At 35.7% G+C, this 24,712-nt stretch overlaps 1 protein-coding gene across 1 annotated transcript; it reads left to right on the plus strand.

Moving 5' to 3' along the window:
- The first annotated feature begins 8,667 nt into the window (after nucleotides 1–8,667).
- LOC127835852 (trans-1,2-dihydrobenzene-1,2-diol dehydrogenase-like) lies at nucleotides 8,668–21,897 on the plus strand. Its single transcript, XM_052362279.1, has 7 exons — nucleotides 8,668–8,812; nucleotides 13,658–13,688; nucleotides 13,976–14,120; nucleotides 15,893–16,004; nucleotides 16,856–16,934; nucleotides 18,981–19,099; nucleotides 21,812–21,897. Exons 1-7 carry the CDS (start codon nucleotides 8,668–8,670, stop codon nucleotides 21,895–21,897), a joined length of 717 nt encoding a protein of 238 aa, XP_052218239.1.
- The last annotated feature ends 2,815 nt before the right edge of the window (nucleotides 21,898–24,712 follow it).

Here is a 24,712-nt window from a genome sequence, read left to right on the forward strand (position 1 = left end):
CAATAAATGTTTTTTTTAAATTTTATAATGTTTACGTTTATTGATAACGTTCTTTTAAATTTATTTATAAGATTTAATTAACATTTAATAAACAAAATAACATAAAGCCGCACAGTATTTGCTACATCTGCGAAAGACATTAGTTCTTTTATAAGTCTAATAATCAAGTTTATGTATACATTCACCTTCAATTAAACAATTTAATGTTTTGAAGGTCGCGCAAAGATTTGCCGAAAGTTGCCGATGTAACAAGATGAGTATAAACCTAGAAGTAAGCGTCAGAAGTAGTTCAAATGTTTGAAGTATGAACACAACTGAATACACTCGATTTGTTCGATAACTTCGCGTGTGTTTCGACCCATCTTAACCACAGGTGGTTAGCGTGTGGCTATGATATTAATTAGTGAAAACATCATTTTGAATGATAAATAATCATATTATAACGAAAAATTAACTTTTCTGAAAAAAAATATTTCACTATCAAATATATATATAACAAGGTATGCAACTCAAAATCAGCCCAAAACGGGGTGCATCGCTTTGAACAGCCATATCTTTATCAATTTTGCAGCGATTTTCACGATTTCGGTCTTATTCAACGCAGAAATGAATTTCCTTTCTGGAAATGTATATGTCTTGCAATATTTTTACAAATGCTGGGTCAACTTTTAAGAAATAACACGATACACAACACGCATGACCCAGTTGACAGTGATCATGCTGTCTTTAAGACTGAAATCTTCACGGAGTAAAGGGCAACTTCCCTATAAAGTTCATGTAGTTCGATACCATAATTCAATAAAACGTATGAAAAAACATTATTACTGTTCTTGTCGTTACATTCTGCATCAAGACTAACTGTCCAGCGCCGTTTGAAACCTTTGTTTACATACATTTCAACTAACTGACATTTTAAACATACGAGTGATTTCATTGGTCCAATGCGGAGGTGTGTCTTTACAACTGGAGATTTCATTCATAAAGAATACATGATCACTGTCAACTGGGTCATGCGTGTTGTGTATCGTGTTATTTCTTAAAAGTTGACCCAGCATTTGTAAAAATATTGCAAGACATATACATTTCCAGAAAGGAAATTCATTTCTGCGTTGAATAAGACCGAAATCGTGAAAATCGCTGCAAAATTGATAAAGATATGGCTGTTCAAAGCGATGCACCCCGTTTTGGGCTGATTTTGAGTTGCATACCTTGTTATATATATATTTGATAGTGAAATATTTTTTTTCAGAAAAGTTAATTTTTCGTTATAATATGATTATTTATCATTCAAAATGATGTTTTCACTAATTAATAGCATAGCCACACGCTAACCACCTGTGATCTTAACTGATGATATCGTCTTGGCGGAAAATGTCGTCCCTTATTAGTCTGTGCGAACTGCACAGGCAAAGAATGGACGTTATTAATACTTGTACAGGGGCGGTTCCAGGATTTCTGGTTAGGGGGGGGGGGGAATATTGAAAGATTTGATGGGTGCAGGGCAAAGCCTTGTTAGGGGGGTCCAGGTTCGCTCCCCGTAAGCTCCACGATTTTAGTGATTATGAAGGCTTTGACAACCACTTATCGAGCATGTCACGCCTTATATGTCTAGGATAGGTCACTTTGTCAAAGTACCTTCTTATAGTGCCAAAAAAAGTGCATAGTTTATAGTTTTGGGGGTCCAGAGGGGCCCCCTGGAAGCTCCACGATTTTAGTTATTTTTGAAGGCTTTAACAAGTTTAAATAGGTGATTTATAGTTAAGTGTGAAACATCAAATGAATTGACTTTACTTTGGCGATTTTAGGGGGGGGGGGGGGGGGCGCGTACGCCGCGTCCGCCCTCTCTGGATCCGCCTATGCATGCACCCTTTTCCAAAAGCGCAATTCAAATATATTAGTTGCCAAACAGGCGCAATGAAACGCCGCACCGCCTCAGTAATAGAGGTTACATGGCTTTCTTTGAGGACAGTCATTGATCGCTAATGACTTCGTTTCTTTCACCCTCCATAGAACTCAAAATCGTCGTTGCCAATTTGTTAAAGAGCAGCGGAAGCGAGGCCTCACTTTAAAGCATTGCATTTCAACCCGCGAGGTATATCGGGTCAATTCGCGGACATTCAGAGTTTATATACAGGTCATCACCGGAGTTGGCGGCCAGTAAAATAATCGTTATATAATAAAGACGCTATCCGTGAACTAGGTGACCTGGAATTTTCTTTAGACCAGAAATATGTTAAATGAAGATATTCAGCAATATAATTATGGTATGTAAATAATAGATTCTTAATGTGTTTTCAACAATACAATGATAAATATTATTGTTGATAAATTTAACAATAATTATTCGTCCATATTGCCTAATGTACTAAAGTGATATTATGAGCATGTAACAGTTTATAGGTGTCTATCGCAACCGTTGATTATTTTTGATGTTTCTACTTCATATACACTTATATTAATTAATGCAGAATCATCATACTAAAACAATATACCAGAAAGAGAAAAATAATGCATTTGAATATCAACCGTACTTTCGTTTGATAACTGATCATGCGTTTACGAGTTGAACCTAAATTTAGTTTTAGTGCAGATTTGTTCATACGACACAAAGACACGAAATTGTTTTACGGATCATTTCAGCTTACAGGACTGGGTGGGTCACGTAAGAATATCGAATATAAAATATATTTTTATAAATAACTGGTAGCAAGGTGAGTTGCAGATAATTAATCAGTAACCACATTTTAACTAACTATTTTGACCTGTTAATTCTTTTCAGCTCAATTCAACAGTGCAAAATGCCCATAATATCACTTTAAGCATTAGCACGATGATAATTGATACTGTTAATAATCGAATCAAATAGCAATGCCCGACAAACCACTAAAACAGGTTTGTTCGAAGAACGCGCCTATAAATACGGATACTTCTCGTGTGGCCGGTTGACTCATATGTTTAAATTTCACTTCCATTCTTCTTTTGGTTTTCTGTTTTGTATCTATAGGTTTATGACCAGCAATATGTTATAATGTAAAATAAGCCGCGAAAACTCCCCGTAACATCCCGTACTGCGTGTGATGCAGCTAAGAACTGCACAGAAAAAGACATTCGCTATACTTGATCTCATTCATTAAACTATTTACGCCGTATATCTTTTTTAAAGATATTTCTTGTTTGAAATATTTGGAAGGGAAATACGTTAATATTAGATGTCCCGGTAACTCACTATTTTTTTGCGTCCAATTGATTAATTATTGAATATATATAACATTTGTATTTCAAATTGTAATCTATGAAATCCAGTTCATGTTATATATGAATGCTTGCGTACCATATTCATTATTCGCAAAACTTACATGTGTTAACGAATCCTTACTATTAAGCCAACCACGTTATAAGTGTTCGTTGGATTTCGTTGAATTACAAATCGCATTTTTAAATCATGTAACTGACGACTGGCATCTGTATTTCAAATGTAATCGACTTGTTCATGCCATGTTCCATTTATGCACATTCTTGCTTGATTCGCAATTTATGATTTAATCGACGTGTTAATTCCTTGTTACATTCGTACATAATTATGCTTGCATGATTCTCAAAGCTTATGTGTACGAGTAAATGCAATTTAATTAAAGGGGCCTTTTCACAGATTTTGGCATTTTTTAACTTATTCATTAAATGCTTTATATTGATAAATGTAAACATTGGATCGTAAAAGCTCCAGTAAAAAATCAAGAATAAAATTTAAAAGAGGAAAAGAAAATTGCCCGGAGCAGGTTTCGAACCAGTGACCCCTGGAGTCCTGCCAGAGTCCTGAAGTAAAAACGCTTTAGCCGACTGAGTTATTCCGCCGAGTACACATGTATCACGTATTTTATACATTATATAAGCAATCTTCGTAGTTGCACAAAATTAAACGACAAAAACAGAACTCTCCAAATTATTTAATCGTTACGCGTTGCAACGCTTTATAATTTTTAGGTTTTAAAATTGTCAAAAGATGCATATAATGGCTACATTAGAGCATGGTAATTGTTCAGTATTACTGTTTCCTCACAAATATCATAACTAAAACGAAAATTTGCGAATCTGAAACAACTTTTTTCAATTTTGTAAATTTACCAAAGCGTGAAAAGATCCCTTTAAAGCACGGAGCCAAATAACTCGTTACCGGTATTTTGTGTAAACTTACCAATGGGATATTAATGATGATAACACCTTAAAGAAAAAAACTGTATACGTGCTTAAACATAATTTTCCAAAATTCGGATGCGAATTTAAACCTTCAACAATCGTTTAATTCAATATTCAGTTTAAATGCAACACTTCAGTACCGATATCAATACTGAGCAAAGTCTAACGGTATTTCATAAAGTAACTTAAACGTAAGGCAAATGGAAATACGTGCGGTAGGACCATTCAACAAGTGTCAACTATCTCCTCAGACGGCGCTGCTAGACAGGCTTATTAATTAGATGGAAATTTAGTAGGTACACGTATTTCAGTAATTTATGTGATTGTTAATTTAGAACCAAGGTTTAAGTAATAAATAAAATGGAACGTTAATAGTCGGTTTAATATCCAGTTTGGATAATACATGGTTTTGGTATTAAAGGTGCCTTTTCACAGATTTTGCATGTTTTGAAGTTTGTCATGAAATGCTTTATATTGATAAATGTAAGCATTGGATAAAAAAGCTCCATTAAAAAATCAAGAATAAAATTCAAAAAAAAGAAAAGGTAACACTCAGCAGGGCTCGAACTACTGAGCCCTGGAGTCCTGGAATACAGTCGACCACTTAGACCAATCGGCCATTCTTCCGAAAACAATGTCATATGTATTTTATACTTTATATAAGCAATCCTCGTAGTTCTAGTTCCACATAATATAACGACAACAACAGAACTATCCAAATTTCGTTTCGCGTTGCAACGCTATATATTTTTCGGGTGTTTAAATCGTCAAAAGATGCATTTAATGGCTATTTTAGATCGTGGTTAATGTTCAGTATTACTGTTTCCTCACAAATATCATAACTAACACGAAAATTTGCGAATCTGAAACAACTTTTTTCAATTTCGTCAATTAACCCAAACGTGAAAAGGCCCCTTTAACACCTGGATGAATAATGTATATATGTGGTGTTTACACTTAATTATAAATGCAATTTGAAAGTGAGCATCATATAAAAACGATGACACATATCATAATGGATTATGTCACACTTCTCGTGAAACACTAACGTCAGTTTTTACTGCTATACAAGTGCTTGTATATTTGACGCCAGTATATAATTGTTTTGTTAAATAACATGACGAAAATGTTGTCAATTTATAGAAACAACTTAGGGAAGGCTTATTAAAGCCAAATACATAAGAACAGTCCGAATATTTTGTGTTAATAAATAAAAATGGTAAAAATTGTTGGTACATAATTTGTTACATTGCATAAATTTTTTTAACGGAGACTTATTGAAATTCTAATATAACATCAAACCGGAACTCTTGTTTGCAGGGTTACATGCAGTCAACTTGATACTAAGCACACATTTTTCAGTGCATGCTGCCTAGGATATGTAAAATACATTGCAAATGGTGTGTTTTGGTGTCAAATTGAAAGTATATATCAAAGCAATAAGAAAAAATCCATTTTTTGTGCTCTACTTTTTTCTGTTGATGGTTTCCGTCTTTGAAAGTAGGTCATACTATGTGGGCCCAAAATGGCCGCCTCCACAGGTGTCAAAACCGGTGTGCCAATTCTAAGGTGAATAGTTTGAGTTACAGCGTATAGAATTCAATGACATGCATTTTCTTCAAAAGATTATGCATTTATCTTTCCAATGATGTATGGTGATATAGTGACTTATCTCTTGATCATGGTAAAAGATGATATCGAACTTCAACTATTTTATATGTAAAATAGAAGGAAAATAATTGTGCATGCGTAACATTTATGCACATATCATATAAATACTAGGCAAACATCAACTTTAAAGGAACAATTGTGTTATATTTCAGTGATATAGCTGTGCAGGAGGAAAATGAGAACCGACAGATTATGGACTCAATTTCAACTAAGAAAAAGCTAGTAACGTGCAGTCACTGAGTGTTCTTGGTAACAGTCATGCGTTCAAGGCCGCAACAACATTAAATATTATAGCTGTCTCTGGACTCAACTCATGCATCTTAAATTGATCTTTGAACATGATGGCCAGCTAGGATGGTCTCTAGAATATTTTCATAATGAAAAACTCGTACGGTCACCTCGGGGTCACCAATACCAAGCGTATTTAAATATTTAAATCGTAATATTATTGATTTAGATGAGTACAAGGAACGACGACCCGCTGTAACACATAGTTATAAAGTTCGCCCTACCTGTGATTTGTGTCTAAATACGGTAGTTGATGCATGATGTTAATGGAGGTTTATGCTATTTTATATCAGTATTAGAGGATCTAGCTGTGTTTATGCTATTTTATATTAGTATTAGAGGATCTAGCTGTGTTTATGCTATTTTATATCAGTATTAGAGGATCTAGCTGTGTTTATGCTATTTTATATTAGTATTAGAGGATTTAGCTGTGTTTCATAATTTATCATGATAGGGGATAGACTTAAAAAATTTAACAGGTAAAATAACATACACACTGACTCAGTAAAATATGATAGCGGTCTCAGCTGGTACTTGAGCAACATGGAGATAAATAAGTATAGATTCTACATACCACACAATAATTGAGTCGCGTTCGAAGAAAACAGGGCATAATGCATGTGCGTAAAGTGTCGTCTCAGATTAGCTTGTGCAGTCCGCACAGGCTAATCAGGGACAATACTTTCCGCCTCGATTGGATTTTTGCTAAGAAATGACTTCATTAAAACGAAAAATGTCATAAAAGCGGAAAATGTCGTGCCTGATTATCCTGTGCGGACTGCACATGCCAATCTGGGATGACACTTTACGCACAAGCATTATGCTCAGTTTTCTCAGAACGCGACTCAATTTAACAAATGTACATATAAAACGTTCAACAACGGGAACAATACATGTACAACACATAAACGCTACTCGTACAACACACGTACACTACACGTAAAACACACACACAGAAGACATACAGCACACATAAAATTATGTTACAACACGTGTAGCCTACAACAAAATCACACACAACGCACATACCACTCGCACGTACAGCACACGTACAAATCACACACATATATCACGCACAAAATACACCTACAACACAAATTGTTATACATAGCGGTTATTACATATAAACTCAAAACTATTTAATACTATTATGTAAAGCAAACATAAGTATTCACAGCTGTAGATTAAACTATGGTTTTACATATAGCATACCTAGATAGCTGCCTTAGTATTCGTATGCATGTATACTAAGTCAAATATGAACAAACTCGGGGAAAGGTAGTAAATAAACTTAGGACGACATGTACATATACGCAGATAAGCATGTACATATACGTAGATAAGCATGTACATATACGTAGATAAGAATGTACATATACGCAGATAAGCATGTACATATACGTAGATAAGAATGTACATAAACGGAGATAAGCATGTACATAAACGTAGATAAGCATGTACATATACGCAGATAAGCATGTACATATACGTAGATAAGCATGTACATATACGTAGATAAGCATGTACATATACGTAGATAAGCATGTACATATACGTAGATAAGCATGTACATATACATAGAAAAACATGTACATATACGTAGATAAGAATGTACTCATACGTAGATAAGCATGTACATATACGTAGATAAGCATGTACATATACGTATATAAGTATGTACATAAATAATAAATTTAAGTAGGTATATGTCTATACATAGAAAGGCATGTACATATACCTTAGTAGGCATCTTCAAATCCGTAGTTTGGTTTGTATATCTATATTTGTGTATGTGGTTTAGTTTAACCTTACTTAATTTGGCACGAGTGCATCATACGTAGTTGACTTCTAAAGGCATTTTCTAGACAGTTTTCAGCGAAAAAATCCGTACTACGAGTCTTCGATATTATCTCTAGAATGATCCTCGTAACAAGGTGGACACCATATCCATTACATCGATACATCACTACGGGAGATGGTAGTAATGGATAGTGTGCTTGAGCGTAGTTAATGGTATGTCACATGGGGTATTGGACATGAGCGTAGCTATGTAATTGTTGTTAGTTTGAACATATTAATTTGATCCATGCGCACGTATCCACTCTGCACGTAGTTAAAAGCCCAGTTCATACATTTAATAGCCCATGGGGTTTTCCAGTCCAATTTATTTCAAATTTATTGTTCCATTGTAAAATCATACCATTATTCGTCTCCGTTAAAGACAGTTTAAAAAACACAAACTTCTGAGCTCTTTGCTGTCAACTTATTAGCAGAAACTGATGGAATGCACCGTTTTAATTTCACCAGTGTATTGACTATTGAACTCAACGGCTCTGTGATCAAATATTATTCCAGTGCATCGGAGTACAGTATCACATATAAAAAGGGGGTGGGCGGAGTTGATGTAAATAAATATTTAACACGGATTTTTGAAGATTCTTTGAATTAAAAACAACCAAAAATGATTTCGATATTTATTCATTACGTTTGATTGTTTGTGTCTCTCGCAGTATAATGGCGGCCACTCGATGGGGATGCCTGGTTCCGGGGAAGATATCAGAGGATTTTTTCATGGCAATTAAGGAGAATCTGCCCGCTCAGGATCACAAGGTGTGTGTCAATTCTGTCAGGATGAGGGCTCAGGATCACAAGGCGTGTGGTAATGCTGTCAGGATGAGGGACAGAATTTTAGATTATTTTATGAACATGTATCGTCTTGCGTGACACTCGTATTATTGCATTGCATAATTCCAGAACTTGCGTGACACTCGTATTATTGCATTGCATAATTTCAGAACTTGTGTGTTTTAAAGAGGTTTAGCCTCGTTCTGCTAAAACTGGGCTTAATTGATGTGCGCAAAGTGTAATTCCTGATTTGCCTGGGCAGATCGTACAGGCTTATCAGGGACAACACTTTCCGCTTAAACTGAATTTTCGTTTAGAAGGGACTTTTTTGTAAAGAAAAAAGGCAAACAAATCGAAAATTGTCGTCACTGATAAATGTGTACAGATTGCAAATGCAAATATGGAATGGCACTTTATAAGTGCATTAAGCCCAGTTTTCCCTTAACGAGACTCGAAATATTCGCCGTATGGGCATTGTTAAAATACAGACATAAGTTTTTATGTTCAATCGAATTTGGAAGCATCAGACAACTTCTTTATTATAAAGCGGATTTATTGGAGAATCCCGTAGAAATAATTGTATGACCAATTCCTTACTAAGATAAGTGTTCGGTTTGGGATTTAATTGTACGATCCCCTTAATTACAGCCCGGAACTGTAAAATATAACTTAGTAGACCGGGCACGGTAATGCGCATATAAAGGAAGCATGTCGCCTAATCTGCGAAACACAATTCTTAAAATAAAAAACACAAAGTTTCCGATTATCATTTTGTTCGCTGCATTTTACCTGCAATAATTCGTCATTTTTCATAAGTGACATTCACGTTAGAAGATAGGGACATTCACGTTAGAAGATAGGGACATTCACGTTAGAAGATAGGGGCATTCACGTTAGAAGATAGGGACATTCACGTTAGAAGATAGGGACATTCACGTTAGAAGATGATGTTTCGAGCCGTTATCACATATGGGACATTCACGTTAGAAGATGATGTTTCGAGCCGTTATCACATAAGGGACATTCACGTTAGAAGATGATGTTTCGAGCCGTTATCACATAAGGGACATTCACGTTAGAAGATGATGTTTCGAGCCGCTATCACATAAGGGACATTCACGTTAGAAGATGATGTTTCGATCCGTTATCACATAAGGGACATTCACGTTTGAAGATGATGTTTCGAGCCGTTATCACATAAGGGACATTCACGTTAGAAGATGATGTTTCGAGCCGCTATCATATAAGGGACATTCACGTTAGAAGATGATGTTTCGAGCCGTTATCACATAAGGGACATTCACGTTTGAAGATGATGTTTCGAGCCGCTATCACATAAGGGACATTCACGTTAGAAGATGATGTTTCGAGCCGCTATCACATAAGTGACATTCACGTTAGAAGAGGATGTTTCGAGCCGCTATCAACGTTCAGTAAGGGACATTCACGTTAGAAGATGATGTTTCGAGCCGCTATCACATAAGTGACATTCACGTTAGAAGAGGATGTTTCGAGCCGCTATCAACGTTCAGAAGTATGGTATGATAATTAAGACGCAAATCAGTTGCTTGCTCCGATAATGTCATTTTAAGATAACGAAAAAATAACTACGTTTCCATAGTGCTTATCTGGCGTTCACGTTGTTAAAGGTACTTGCAGTGAGGATGCTACATTGTTATAGTCATACATTTTTTGATAACAGTTTAAAGAGTGTTAATCGGAGAATGGTATCAAGCTCGCTAAGGAACACATTTTATATGTTTAGAGTTAACTTCACATACCAACATGTGGTAATACTTTTACAGACATTTTTAGTGGTACACTGAACATAATGTGAGCCGCGTTCTTAGAAAACTGGACTTGATGTATGTGCGTAAAGTGTCGTCCCAGATTAGCCTGTGCAGTCCGCACAGGCTAATTAGGGACGACACTTTCCGCTTGTATGGTATTTTTAGTTTCAATGAAGCCCCTTCTTACCGAAAATCAAGTTAAGGCGGAAAGTGTCGTCCCTGATTAGCCTGTGCGGACAGCACAGGCTAATCTGGGACGACACTTTACGCACATGCATTAAGCCCAGGTTTCTAAGAACATGGCTCGTATTTTCTAAGAAAACAACAAAAACAATTACAATAAAGACTTGTGTTTTGAGTATGTTAATATCCATTTCACATGTGGTAGAGCGAAACATGTAAATAACAGCACTGACTTGTTCAGTCAGAAAAAGCATAGTGCCGGTTGTCGGATAATGCATGTTGTCGAATAATAACAGTTTTGCACAAAACTGTGTTGTCTGGTAATGCCACGTTTCGCATGAAACGTTGTTTTCGGACGATACCGGATATCAAAACATGTTAAAATGTGATTGCTTTGGAAACGCTTAAATAGGTTCCCGCACACAAGTAAATAAAGTAGTCCATACGGTATGAAGTTGCTAATATGTATTTGTTTCTTATACGTATAACCTTATACAGATGTACTATACATTTACACAGTATCAGTTAACAACTGTCACCTACTGTTTACCGGTAAAGGAACATTATTTTAAAGTGAGATTATACGACTTTTATTTGTGTTAAATTGTAATATATTGATAAAAATATGATACAATAACACAAAATAGGCAAGACAAATTATACATTGAAGACGAATTTTATAAAATGCAGCAAATACAAATTAGCGCCCCGAGCCGATTGTGAGGAAGATATTTCGTACATATTTTCCTACAATAACCGAAGCATTCGTCATTTTATTAGGATCGGAGTAGTGTTCGTGTGTCGTATGAATAGATATCGTTGCAAGAAATGATTCTCAAAACTAAATATAGATTCACATCGTACATGCATGATATACATGCTGGCGAATTCGACTGTACAGACATATTCGATTTCAGTATTAAATATCTGGCTTATTTCGCATTTTTCGACACATGTTCTTCTTAACTTTTATTTTAATTTATATTGAAATATATGTATAATAAGTTTTTTTTTTACACTTTTTACATTAATTCATACATATTTGACAAAATCGTGCATATTCACTTTTAACGTGTCTTTTGGATCTGTGGATGTACATTGTCCGATCAAGACTTTACGGGTTCAATATTGATGATACTTTAAACATTAGATAGCGCCATTTCTATTTGTGTTATAATCATTAACATTTTGTTGTTATACTAATCGCACCCCAGGAAACCCGATACCTTGCGAGTCGTGTAATACCATAGGGGACTGTGGTGTGCATTTCGGCACGAACATAAATAGGGTAAGTAAATTGGAAAAATAAAATTTTTAAAAGTCCAATTTGAAACAACTGTGTATTAACATTGATAACAAAGGTATTGGCCGACATGTAGAAAAAATCCTGACAAATTTTCTTAAAAAATGAGCGAAATGTGGCTCCCTGAAGTAGAAGATCGGGCAAAACGGACCATGTTCAGTCATTTAGGGGAGAAAAAACTGCTTTAATTGGCAAGCCACTGCAATAATTAAAGGATTTATACAAACTTTCACATGTCTGCCATAACCTCTCAGCAGGGTTTCTCCAGAAAACTATTTATTGTGGAGAAATTTGCGTTTTTAATGACCATGTTGGGAAAACATGGATACCATCTGGTGAAGACCAGGAAACCATATGTGTGCAGTGACTTCATAATTCTTTTTTGTGACAAAAAAACTAATTTTCAGCCATTTTAATGCAATTTCTTTGCTTTGTAGTGGCCTATAGTAAGTGTTTGTGGGCACATATGCATACAAATGTACTTTCAATGCTTTTTAATACATTCAATGATATTATTTGGCTGTCATCCAACATCATTTCAGAAACTTGAATCCTTTGTCTTATATATAATGTGGTTTTTCAATGTCCACTTTAGACATGTAAAGATGATAGTTTTATCTTAATAACTAACTCGTTTGCCAGTTTGTGCTAAAATTACATTGTATCACAATGCAAGTGATGCCCCCCCCCACACACACATTATTAAACCGCCACAAAGTCTGTTTCGGGGGCTATATAGGAATCAGTTTGTCCCGACCGTCCTTGTCCCAGTATGTTACGTCCGTCCCGATTTTTGTCCGTGTGTGCGCCCGATTTATTTTCATGAAATACATTTTGAACAAATGAACATACAACCTTCAAACTTCATATGTTGATGAAACCTTATTAGCTTTATATATACACCCGCCGTCTTTAAGGTCACTAGGTCATAGGTCAAGGTCACTGTGATCTCTTACAGAAAACGTTATCATAGACTGTATAATGGAAGTGCTTCCACCTACAGCCGTCAAAATCCATATATTGATGCACCTCTATGAGTTTTACAGGACAAATCCAATGTCAGATTACAAGGTCAAATGTCAATGTCACTTCCACCTCTAATAGAAAACTTTAATATTGTCTTCAGAACAAAACTGCTTCCATCTGCAATCTTCAGACTTCCTATGAAGATACACCTGACCTAAATGAGTTTTACATTATCACACTACATTATTTGGTCATTAGGTCAAAGGTGACTGTGTTCTCTGATAAAGAAACATTACATTGGTGCTTCCTGGGTTCTAAAAACCTCATATGTAGATGCATCAATGAATTTTGCGCAACACATACCGTTAAGATCACAGGTCAAGGGCACTGCCTCCGCTTTAATATTGGCTCTAAAATAAAGGGATTGCAACTTTCATACTTCATTTGTAGCTGTACCTTTATGAGTTCAGTCCGGCATAGACAGTGTACGTTTATATCAAGTGGAAATCTCTTCACTATAATATCACATTTTCAATCAAGGCTTATGGTGGTGGGGGCGGGGGGTATGAATCACCTTTAGTGATTGCTCTAGTTGTCTCAGACGCAATTAACTGATTTATTATTCCTTTTCTTACAGGTCATGATGTTTGCCTTCATCTGCTTCTATTGTGCGGAAAAGTTCGAAGTGTTTGAAGCAATAATTAAACATCTCAACCATCGCCACCAGAAACAGGACATAAAATATAAGCAACTTGAACTAGATAGCACTACAGGCTTACTAGGGTAATCTTGTCCATGATGTTCCATAACTAATCAAGGAAAAATCTGTATTCGTTGTCAAAATATTACATAATACGGTTAATACTCCATTGTGCTATTCGACACATGTTATATTACCTTAATGTTCTAGATTTACAATTTTTTGACATAATGTAGTTCTGATTTGTAATTACAGGAACCATTTCTTTGATACCAGTGATAGAATACGTGTCAAAGGGAAACGGAAAAGCGGTCTCATTAGTGCCCCGGAGTGTCCAGCTAAGCGACAGAAAGGTGTAAGACAGTATCATTCATCAGACGAATCCAAGATTCTTGCGCATGTTCGTAAAGGCTTATCAGACATTTGAAGGGCATAGACAACACAACATTGAATACTAAAACATGGATATAACATGTACATGTAATGTTAGGATTTAAAAAGTAAGAATAACAGATTGCAAAAACACAGTTTTTATAGATTTATTTGAAAATGATTGAGACAATGATTACCATGGAAACATTGATCATAAAGAATTAAACAGTAATTAATGTAACAAATGATAAGTATAAACAAGAAAGGTGTTTTCTTCTTTCCAAAACATTATTTATAAAGAATTAAACTGGCATTTATGTAAAAATGGTAATAATAGTATAAACCAGAATTGTGTGTTGTGTTTCCTTACACACCAGCACGTTAGAAAAATGTAAAAATAAAGATAATAAAACTTACTGTAAAACAAAGTGTTCTTTATTAATTACATCTTAATAACCAAGGAGTAAATTTAAATATTGTTTGTTTCCCCCTCCCACTACCTACCAAACAAAATTCACCCTACCTGAAAACTTCATTGCAAACTAAAAAATGATTTTTTTTCTCAGGACAAAAATGACGACGTACGTTCATGATATAGTGCCATTGAACTGCCAATCAATCAAAAAATGCAAAATTATTATCAGTATATTTCGTAGAATCATAAACTATCGTATGTATATATTATTAACTAGGTTGCATATAGTGGAACAGAAATAATTGTTTTATTATTATTAGCGACGTCATTTCAAATGGGTTTTTCTCATTATGACACTTGTCGAATAAGCACCAAAAGTCTAAGAACACGTCACATAAATATTATACAATTATAAACCCCATATACACTTATTAACACATCATTTTAATGTACCTTACCAATTAATAAATGCGACAAAGCAGTCAAGTCTTTCTTTATATTTTCCAAAATAGTGTTGGTAAAAAGAAATAAAACTCGAGACTGTTGAAAAGGCACTTTTGATAATATATAAGGCATTAAAAGTACATCTGAATGCATATGTGCCCACATACACTTACTGTATGCCTCTACAAAGCAAAGAAATTGTAACAAAATGGCTGAAAAAGAATTATAAAGTCACTGCACACATAAGGTTTCCTGGTCTTCACCAGATGGTATCCATGTTTTCCCAACATGGTCATTAAAAACGCAAATTTCTCCACAATAAATAGTTTTCTGGAGAAACCCTGCTGAGAGGTTATGGCAGACATGTGAAAGTTTGTATAAATCCTTTAATTATTGCAGTGGCTTGCCAATTTAAGCAGTTTTTTCTCCCCTAAATGACTGAACATGGTCCGTTTTGCCCGATCTTCTACTTCAGGGAGCCACATTTCGCTCATTTTTTAAGAAAAAATGTCAGGATTTTTTCTACATGTCGGCCAATACCTTTGTTATAAATGTTAATGCACAGTTGTTTCAAATTGGACTTTTAAAAATTTATTTTTTCCAATTTACTTACCCTATTTATGTTCGTGCCGAAATGCACACCACAGTCCCCTATGGTATTACACGACTCGCAAGGTATCGGGTTTCCTGGGGTGAATCGTTGAATCACACCAACATCCCACTTAAAACACTCATTGTGCGCACTCTTGCACCCACGTCATATATTATCTCCCTCTTTCGGTTTAATTATATTATTGCCTCGGTATTTGATTTTGTAACATGACATAACATGTATATATCAAATGTGGAGCACGATATAAGAAAAGAAAAAAATCATGCCGAACCCTGTTGCTTTCAAATTTATTCACTGGTTCGAAATATGTCCGTTTCACATGTTCCAGTTTGTCGCGGTGGCGTCACGTGATCTTGCCAAGGCGCAAACATTCGCGGATAGGTTCGGATTTGAACGTGCATACGATTCGTACGAGGAAGTTGGCCAGGACAGCGATGTCGGTTAGTCGAATTTATTTTTCAAAAACTGCATAAAACTTTTACCAATGATAATCTGCCTGCTAAAGGGTGCACGATCAACAGGGTTCACAGTTGTTTACACACGGGCTGGACAGAAAACACACCGTTAAGAACATTACTTTTGCAAATATCGCAATTTATTGAAACATGTTTGCAAAAATCTTAAGCGCATTAAAGTTTGTCTTGCGTTTTTTTTTCGATATTTTAATATTTAAGAATACATTATTGAATACCTACGAAATCGGTGCCAACATTTCCCCTTGCGTGCAGCAAAACCGTGTTTATGAATGTGATACACATCGAATTGTTATTCTAATGTTTTACTTATTGCCACGCCGCATGAAAAATTGTCTTTTATGCATTAGTTGAAATTCTTAAGAATTTTTTTTAATGATTTGAAAAGAAGCACCACTTACCGGTGCGTTTACATCTATTAACATCAATTTCTGAACCCCATAAGGTCACGTGATCCTGCACCCTGTGTTAATTTCGTTGCAGGCGATTCGTCGCTGTGGTTATCTGCGACCATACTTAACTTAAACTGAAAACAAAATCACAATACTTAAAACCGCGTTCTGCGAAAACTAGGCTTATTGCATGTGCGACATTACGGGAGTAACCAACTGCCAAACAGTGTGACAAAGCTAAACAACAACAACAACAACAACTATAAATAACACAAAAACATGGAAAAAAATCTTTCCAATTAATACAATTGTCACCACTGGAACGGTCGTGAAAAGCTCATTTACCATGAAATATGTTTTATCTTTTATGTTTTATGTTTTATCTTTTAAGATATGTGTTAATAATTACACATACTTGTCCGTCAGTCTGTGTGTCTGGCTGTGTTTCTGTGTGTCTGTGTGTCCGTCTGGCTGGCTGCCTGGCTGCATGGCTGCCTGCCTGTCTGTCTGTCTGTCTGTCTGTCTGTCTGTCTGTCTGTCTGTCTGTCTGTCTGTCTGTCTGTCTGTCTGTCTGTCTGTCTGTCTGTCTGACTGTCTGTCTGTCTGTCTGTCTGTCTGTTTGTCTGTCTGTCTGTCTGTCTGTCTGTCTGTCTGTCTGTCTGTCTGTCTGTCTGTCTGTCTGTCTGTCTGTCTGTCTGTCTGTCTGTCCGTCTGACTGTGTGACTGTCTGTGTGTATGTCTATCTGTCTGCATGGCTGCCTGCTTGCCTGCCTGCCTACATTGATGCATGAATGGGAGGATAGATAGATTACATCTAACTCTCCTGACCATAAAGCGTATGCTAGCTAATTCCATTGAGTATTATCTGACGAAGTCAAGTTTGTATTTCCAAAAGTATAGCGAATAGTATTTGCTGGAAATTTGATTGAGTGAAAGTGCTTTTTGCTCACTGTCCATGGCCACTAAAATGCTTTCATTGATCGCCACACACAGCTTCTAAGAATCGATTCGAACACACTTTCGTGTTCTTGTCATCGAGTAAGTTATATGAAGTACATTACCGAACGAAGCTTTGCAATTTTTCAAGACAAATGTACTTCTATTGTTTTGGTTCCCATATCAAGTAATTCCAGGTGAGCTAATTAGAAATTAGCTCTGCGTCCGTGAGCCTTCTTCCGTCATTGACTTTCAGCATATCTCGATGTTTGATTTGTTCAGAGTGTAATTTTTTCAGTATTATCAATCACATTCGGGTTTACTTTTCGGGGATAAACTTAATGAGCCTAGCTGTGGGAAAACGGGGTTTAATGCATGTGCGTAAGGTCCCAGATTAGCCTGTGCAGAACGCTCACGCTAATAATGGATTTTCGCTTAGAGAATTCCTCGAAACTAACAAATTCTTTATAAAAGTGAATGTGCGTAAAGTGTCGTCTACGAATAGCCCGTGCGGACTGCACATGCGTATCTGAGACGACACTTATTAATTCGTTTCGCGTTGCAACGCTTTATAATTTTCGGGTTTTTAAATTGTCAAAAGATGTACTAGTATATAATGGCTTTTTTAGAGCATGGTAAATGTTCAGTATTACTGTTTCCTCACAAATATCATAACTAAAACGAAACTTTGCGGATCTTAAACTCTTTTTTTTCAATTTTGTCAATTTACCCAAACGTGAAAAGGCCCCTTTAAGAAAGACGCCATTGGCTGTTTCCAAACACGTCATAGTACCAGTAGAAGGCCGCGTCTTACGTACATTACGACGTTTTATGAAACACTTCGTTACGTCCTAGTACATAAATAATGATAATGGATAAATGGTAAAAATTGATAAAAGGGCTATTTGGCTGTTCCACAAATGACATTCATATTCCATTTATTTTACTTGACAACCTTATTTGATAGTGATTTTTAACGTTTTAACAATGTAGTTAATCAATTTTTTACCTGTCCTCGGAAAATATATACTACTCTATCCTGAGGAAACGTCATAATTGACTAATATTCATTCGCGCTGCATTCAATACAAACAGCATTGACTTTTCTTGATTGGCATATTTGCTTTTACCTCTACATGTACTTCCCGTTTGTCATAAACTAAACTAAACGACGGAGCACGTTTCTATTTGGTGAATAGGCGTTTCCTCATCTTTCCCTTATAATGTTTTGATTTGACTGGAGTAACACTGGTGGGAAATTTGATTGTAGCACTAAAGATAGAATTTGCAAAAGACCAAGGACATTTACAAAGTCCCAAAAAGACTTGATAAACCATGTTAATTGATTCAAATCGACGACGCCTTAGATTTGTTACTTAGGTTTTGGGTTTGGCTAGTTCAATCACCTGTTGTTCATATTGCTAAGGCTCTTTAAATAATTATGTATGATATTTTCTCGATGTTGTTCAAAAGCACTGCCACATTTATCGTACAGGCTGTTTGGAGTAGGTGGTTCCCAGCTTACCAAAAGGAACTAGCAGCGGGAGCCATCGGCGATCCCCGCCTGGTGTTGGTCAACTTTTGCGTCCCCATCTCCAAGGTGGAGCGGGTGAAGAACGTCGCCATTTTATGGCGGGGGCTTCCTGGACATCGGGATATACGTAGTGCAGCTGGCCTGTATGGTGTTCAATGAGATGCCGGTATTCATTACGGCCGTGGGAAATCTGATGGGAGGTGAATATGTATTCTATTGTATTGTATTGTAATGCATTACATTGGTTTGGTTTGGTTGGTATACTATTGTATTGTATTGTATTGCATTGAAATGTATTGCCGTGTATTACATTGAATTGTATTGCATTGCATTGTATTGATTACACTCTTGATGATATTTAGTCACAGACACGTATTACAAACTTTATTACATTTATTTACAAATAACATTTCAGTATTTCGAATATTAAAAAATAATGACAGTCTTAAGAGAAATGTTAATGGCATAACAAGTTAGTTGTCTGTGTTGGAATTCGAGCCATGGTCTTTTGGGAGAGAGTTCTAATGCACTACCACTCGATCATTCGGACTTTAGAACATAATGATGTTTAAACTATCACCAATAAAGAATTAATGGACGAGTGGTAGCGGGTTAGATTTTCAAATGGAACCGGGGTGGAATCATGTCGACGGTTGCTTATTATTATTATTAATTATTATTATTTGAATTAAGAATGGATGTTTTTTTAATTTAGAATAATTCTTCTGTATCAAGAAAATCTGCGAAACCAGTCCCTTTCACATTTCACATAAAATGAAAATTATTTGGCTTAACGTCGATCAAATACGGCAGCAATTATGTATGTATGTATGTATGTATGTATGTAGTATGTATGTATGTATGTATGTATGTATGTATGTATGTATGTATGTATGTATGTATGTATGTATGTATGTATGTATGTATGTATGTATGTATGTATGTATGTATGTATGTATGTATGTATGTATGTATGTATGTATGTATGTATGTATGTATGTATGTATGTATGTATGTATGTATGTATGTATGTATGTATATGTATGTATGTATGTATGTATGTATGTATGTATGTATGTATGTATGTATGTATGTATGTATGTATGTATGTATGTATGTATGTATGTATGTATGTATGTATGTATGTATGTATGTATGTATGTATGTATGTATGTATGTATGTATGTATGTATGTATGTATGTATGTATGTATGTATGTATGTATGTATGTATGTATGTAGTATGTATGTATGTATGTATGTATGTATGTATGTATGTATGTATGTATGTATGTATGTATGTATGTATGTATGTATGTATGTATGTATGTATGTATGTATGTATGTATGTATGTATGTATGTATGTATGTATGTATGTAGTATGTATGTATGTATGTATGTATGTATGTATGTATGTATGTATGTATGTATGTATGTATGTATGTATGTATGTATGTATGTATGTATGTATGTATGTATGTATGTATGTATGTATGTATGTATGTATGTATGTATGTATGTATGTATGTATGTATGTATGTATGTATGTATGTATGTATGTATGTATGTATGTATGTATGTATGTATGTATGTATGTAGTATGTATGTATGTATGTATGTATGTATGTATGTATGTATGTATGTATGTAGTATGTATGTATGTATGTATGTATGTATGTATGTATGTATGTATGTATGTATGTATGTATGTATGTATGTATGTATGTATGTATGTATGTATGTATGTATGTATGTATGTATGTATGTATGTATGTATGTATGTATGTATGTATGTATGTATGTATGTATGTATGTACTACCAAGACGTCACTACGTCATGCAATCTCCACGCAGAGTTAAAGTTCCTTGCTCTTACATACAATCTCTGCCATTTCAAGAAAATGCTACCAGATTTGTTATGATTTTATTTTATTGGTTTAAGTATTATATTATGCAAGGTGCTATCGTTTTCTATTACAATATGAAAATAGTATATAAGTTTAGGTTCATAATAAAAAAAATAATTACCTACATTAAAAAAAGAAAAGTAAAAATAACAACGGTTAAATTATTTTACCACGTTGCTGGGCTATTATCACGTGGTTGGTTATGAAGGCATGGATTTGATCCAGCTATGCTGGTTCCCGTCAAATCCCTGCGCGGAGGTTGTACGTAATGGTCATCTGTAATCGAATGCCAAAGCACATTTCAATTTCTGCATGCACTAGGATATAGTCCGCAAAATAATACAATTATTTCTAAACAAGCATATTATATTGCATTATTTAAAGTCATGTTTTAAAGTGATTTCGTTTGTTTATTCATCAAATCCAGCGGAGAAGGATTTTACAATTGATTGATTAAAATTATGCAGAGAATTAATGCACACAACGCGTTGAACTTATAAACAGTATGATTCCTTTTGCGAAGGTTTAGTGGAGGCGTCTCGTGCACATAATGCCTGAAAATGAAAATAGTTCTTCTTAATTACCCATTATACAACGAACAAACACAAGCGGCACCTGTGGACACAATGATCTTTAATCATGTATATGTTCAGTGTTGGGTTGTAGGTATTGTCCTGTATCTTAGTGGAAGTTCTTCAATGTCCTTTAACAAAAGACCGACGTCTGTATACACAATTCACTCGATTATTGTTATATATTTTCACTATTCCAATGTTCAAAGGTTGCGAAGTCAATATGGTGTCTCCATAGCGACCGTTATGTCCCAGGTTCGCTCTCCACAGTGAGTGTGTTCTTAAGATCTTCTGGTTCTTATATATCTTCACATACCGATTCTATCTAGGAAAAGAATCCGGAGCATTCGATAAGCATTAGTCTTTCGGGGCAATCGAGCTCAATAAATCGGTTTAAACTAAATGATTATGATTCAAATATTTGTTTACACAGCGGTGGACGAGAGTGCAGTGATCGTGCTGAAGTACAAAGGTGGAGGGCTGGCCAACTTGACTTACCACACAGCCGCAGGCCTATGAACGAACAGCGCCACCATCATGGGACCGAGAGGGCAGATTCAGGCAAGAATTAACCCTTTACTACTTAGATACGTATTTTCACGCATTTGTAGTCCCGTAGAAAGTTATATTTAATTAAAGACCTTTCTCACTAAATTCAAGTTTTAAAGGCTTCATTTCCAACCCTAAGATACTAATGAGCAGCAAACAGCATACAGCCTGAACAGACTGCGAGTTACTCGAAGGCTGTTCTGGTTTTATGCTGCTTGCACATTGTCATTTTCACTTTGCTTTAAAGTGGGGAAGGGTTGAGCTACCATGGTGGTTTAGCGGCTATGTTGGCCGTTTAGAGATCATGAAGTCCAGGGTACGATCTCAAGATTTTTGCGTGGGTTGTTTAATATTATTTCTTGTCATGAAACGCCATTGACCGAGTATTTAGAATCCGAATGCGGTCAACTCAATCGAGCGAAACTAAATTAATTATTTTACAGTACGATAGAAGGGTTGGTTAGAATCGTAAAAGTATATCTTTGCAGGTTAATGTATAGGTTTTACATGTAGTATTATTCCTATCAATTTGATGTTATATTTTTTTCGATAAACCAGTTAATATACTAGTATTATCTTTATATTTGGGTCATGTACAAATCTCTTTGTTAAAACGCTCGCGTCAATCTCTGTTGAGATTGTTTCGTCGTTTTTATGCAAGGCTGTAAACAACTGAAAATAATGCTCGCTGTGCATGGCTTTTTCCTGCTCTAACATTGGCCTTAAATAGGCCCCTACCTCAACCATCAGAATATCTTATTCATGCAATCTAAATTTGCAATAAAATGATTTGAATAATTAAAAATTAAACGTTTTCAGTTTTGTAGATACGGTTCTACCAAAAATGAAAGCTTGGCTCTTTTAGCGCATCAAAACTGTAAATCGTTTATTAACGACCCTTCTGAATGGGTTATGCGTTATCACCGACATAAGATTTTCTGTTATCATGTAGTTATTATACGGCTGCTTAAAATAAAATAAATAAACCCTAAGTTATATATGTATTTATAATTCCTAGTAAAAGCTGCCCTTGGGACACTTCGCATGCGTGGAATAATACGTTGTAGTGTACAATAGTTTTGAATGAATTGTAGCACCGCATATACGCATGCGCACTTTCGATAACGTCCTGACGCCATCTCGGGCCCAATAGTTTCCACTGCAAGATACATCGACAACAATTTGAGCCGCAGATGTGCGTTATGTGCAAATCGCACTGGCTAATCAGGGACGAAAATTTCCGCCTTTGTAATAGTTTTCGTTCAAAGTCTCTTCTGAAGGAATATCCGGTTTAGGCGGAAAGTGAAGTTCCTGATTAGCCCGCACATGCTAATCTAGGACGACACTGTACTGTCATGCATTAAACCCAGTTTTCTGGGACGACACTGTACTGTCATGCATTAAACCCAGTTTTCTGGGACGACACTGTACTGTCATGCATTAAACACAGTTTTCTGGGACGACACTGTACTGTCATGCATTAAACCCAGTTTTCTGGGACGACACTGTACTGTCATGCATTAACCCCAGTTTTCTGGGACGACACTGTACTGTCATGCATTAAACCCAGTTTTCTGGGACGACACTGTACTGTCATGCATTAAACCCAGTTGTCTTGGACGACACTGTACTGTCATGCATTAAACCCAGTTTTCCAGAACGATTTTCATTTGATCACACCAGATCGACAGCCCGTTTCACGCGCCAATGCGTGTCCTGACGCCGTCTGGTACCAACGAGTTCCCTTTAAAAGAGGGCTCCTATTACTACGGTAACAGCACCGGCCTGCAGTACGAAGCGGCTGAGATCCGTAGATGCATATTGGAAGGTACACATGTACATTGCTAACGACTTTTTCAGGTCGCCGTGGCGTAGTGGATATTTTGTCCGCCTAGCGACCGTGATGTCACGGGTTTCATCCCCAATGTGGGAGCGTTTTTAGCATAGGTGCTTGCACCTATGCTTAAGGTATATACCACATTTTGAAAATCCACATCGGTCGGTTAACCTTTCTGAAGCCTTACCTGATTAAAAATCAGACGAAATATCTATTTAATTTAGAATATGGTAATTCTTACAATTTTTTTGGGGGAAACGTTTTTCTAACGTTTTCTTCCAAGAATATTACTGACACCGTTTTTAGTGAATTTTTCTAAGACCGTTTTATGTCAAAAAATCTTCTTATAACCTAGAACAAATTTCGTTCGTAAAACAATTCTGTTCTTGTTGATAGTGACCTCACACCTAATTTAGATCTATATGGGATCCCAATTTCTATTTCCTTCGTTTACTGTTCTGTGAGAGGTCAAATGTTTACATAACTGAATTAATAAGGCCCTGGTTAAAGTATATGGAACATTTCATCGGTTAATTATAAATAGAAATTAAAACATATTCTCAGCAGGAAGTGGGGCATAAAGCACTTTTATTCTTTGAAAATGTGTAAAAAATGGCGGAGTACGATGAATGTTTTCTGATTTATGACATGGATTCTGACGTGCCTTTCTATGGATTTGATGAAGTAGAGTTTAAAAGTAAGAGATGTGTTAATTGAAGTTAAAATGTTTTACTTTGAGCCAGAAATTTACGTTACGAGTAGAGTTAACGGTTTAAATGTGGCATCGGATTTAATGGATTCGCGTGAATTCTGGACGAGTGCTGTGTCTGTAAAATATTAAATGGAAAGCTGTAAATGTATCAAGTCGGAAAAGAAAACGGATGGTTGCATAATGGTATGCGTGAAATAATGTAATTCTACGTATTTATTTTCATAGTTATGTCATTT

Source organism: Dreissena polymorpha, chromosome 6 (assembly GCF_020536995.1).
Source record: "Dreissena polymorpha isolate Duluth1 chromosome 6, UMN_Dpol_1.0, whole genome shotgun sequence".
Classification (NCBI taxonomy): domain Eukaryota; kingdom Metazoa; phylum Mollusca; class Bivalvia; order Myida; family Dreissenidae; genus Dreissena; species Dreissena polymorpha.